At 45.2% G+C, this 2466-nt stretch overlaps 1 protein-coding gene across 1 annotated transcript; it reads right to left on the reverse strand.

Annotated features, from left to right (window-relative positions):
* Nucleotides 1–208: 208 nt before the first annotated feature.
* Nucleotides 209–1198, reverse strand: Ccdc54 (coiled-coil domain containing 54). Its single transcript, XM_051150446.1, has one exon. The coding sequence runs from the start codon at nt 1196–1198 to the stop codon at nt 209–211; it is 990 nt and encodes a 329-aa protein (XP_051006403.1).
* Between the last annotated feature and the right edge of the window lie 1268 nt (nt 1199–2466).

Below are 2466 nucleotides of genomic sequence, written 5' to 3' on the forward strand. Positions count from 1 at the left end.
GTCTTCATGAACTGCTTCTGGGAGGACAAAAATGGGTCACAATAGACCAAAGGGTTGGTACAACTCAATGGTAGGTGTGTGGGAACTTTGAGGATGGTAGGCTCAAACAGAGCCAGCCAACTGGAGTTCACAGACAGCACAAGCACACATGACTCCTTGAAGCAAATGGGCTGCGTTTATTTTATAGCAAGCCAAGCAGAAAATAACCCTAAAGGCGAGTTATTTCCTCTTTTGAAGAACCAAAAAGGCAGTAAACATAGTTGAAAAGAGAGAGACAGATTGTGGTCAAGCTCTCAATGGGTCCAGTGAAGGCCCAGTCTCTCTGGGGTACGATTTGTGGTTCCTCGGGAAGGATGGTTGGCCTAGACAGTAGCCATTGGATGAATTCCTCTAACTTGGTGGCACTGAGGAAAAATCTCCAGTTTCCTCTGTGAACAAAAGTGAGCTTGATCCACGTACTGAAGTCAGGGTAAATATAAATATTTGACTGTACCTTTTTACAACTCACTGATGAGTTTTGGAGGCTGTTATTTTTCTTCAGAGTTACAGTTTGAGGAGACGTTGTTCTTTTCTTAGTCTGACCAGAACTCTCCGGATAGCTGGGCGCTCTCTCTGGTTCTGCCGAGGAGAGGGCAGTGTCTGTGGGGGCGGCGGTGCCCTCCGGTCTTTCAGGTTGCAGGAGCTTATGGAGCAGTTGTACAATTTCTTTACCCTTCTGTCCCTCCAGCACCTGGAGACAGTGAATGCTGGAGAAAGAGTTCTGGCTCTCTAGCTCCGTCACCTTCTTCTTCAGAGTGTCTAGGTCTTCCTTCATAGACAGGATGTCTTTGGTGACTGTAATTTGTCTGTCTTCGCTACTGTTTATTCTGGTTTCTAGGACTTCCATCTGCTTCTGATAATGATGAATCTCTTCCTGGATGCTTGATATTGGGCTGACGATGTCGGTCATTTGGTTGAGGAGCTCCATTTGTCCCGTTTTAATGTCTTGCAGCATTGCTGTTAGACTAGTTTCTCCATTCAAACTGAGATCGTCTCGGTCACAATGAGGAGCAGCAGTCGCTGGGTAGCTAGTTGAATACGAGTGCCGGGTCTTACATTTCTGGTAAACATTTTTAAGAGATCGTCTGATCCTGTGGAGATTCGAAGTCCACACATGCCCAGCGGCGGCTTTTACTCTTCTGGTGTGAAGTCTGTACATTTTTTTTTTTTCACTGAGGTATAAGACCCAAAGGGCTGGGAAACATGACAGGAATCCTGGGAAACAGCGGATTTGTGTCTGTGTGTGTGTGTGTGTGTGTGTGTGTGTGTGTGTGTGTGTGTGTGTGTGTGTGTGTGATGGACTGCCTTTCTCTTCCTATTTGCTGGAGTTCTTTCCCGGTTACATCATGGAATACCCCGTGGAGGACATCAAAGGCAGCAGCAGGCAGGGTGGGATGGCTCACTTCTTCTAAGCAGCCTAACTTCAGAGCTTGGTGAATTAACAGGCCTACTGCATGTGATCCTTCCTGTGGTCCTCATCGGATAGTGATGTCACAATGGCCACTGGCCTAGAACACAGATCACTATAGCATGGCAGGTGTCAATGTTTTTGCCACAGAATGGATTTATGTCTTCCACTTGTGAAAATGATTGAGGACCACAGAGATTTTGTTTATGGGAGTTATACTTATTTGTTTGGTTGGTTTGTTTGTCTTTCGAGACAGGGTTTCTCTGTGTAGCCTTCACTGTCCTGGACTCACCTTGTAGACCAGGCTGGTTTCAAACTCACAGCAATCCGCCTGCCTCTGTCTCCCGAGTGCTGGGATTAAAAGCCTGAGCCACCACCCCATGACCCTTGTTTGTTTTTTTGAGACTGGGTTTTCCTGTGTAGCCCTGGCTGTCCTTGCTTTGTATACCAGACTGGCCTCAAAGTCATAGAGATCCAGCGGCCTCTGCCTCCCCCAGTGCTGGGATTATAGGCCTGTGCCACCATTCCTGGCATCGAGTTATACTTATTTGTATTCCATATTGTAAATTAACAAAGTTTTAATATCTTCCTTAGTATACATAAAATTCATTGCATGTAGCACAAAATATATTTTAAGGAAAATAGTTACTTTTTTTTTCTTTTTAAGGAAGAGTTGTAGTTGTGCCAATCTGCTCTAAAACTTTGCAGTTGAGGATGACTTGAACCTCTGATCTTCCTGCCACCACCTACCAAGTATTGAGACTGGTCACACTGGTAGCATTAGTGGTAGCATCTAGTCTATGTGGTACTGGAAACCAAACTCATGGCTTTGGGAATTCTAGTCCAACCATCTTACTGTCCTAAGCCTAATTTTACCTTCTAAAGAAAAATATGTAAAGACTGGTGTATCGTGTTACATACATGTAAATATCTAAAACACCTAGATTAGGCTAGGCATAGTGATGTACACTCAGGAGGCAGAGGCGGAGGCAGAGGGTCTCTGTGACCTTGTGGCAACC

The sequence above is a fragment of the Acomys russatus genome, chromosome 8 (genome assembly GCF_903995435.1).
Source record: "Acomys russatus chromosome 8, mAcoRus1.1, whole genome shotgun sequence".
Lineage (NCBI taxonomy): Eukaryota > Metazoa > Chordata > Mammalia > Rodentia > Muridae > Acomys > Acomys russatus.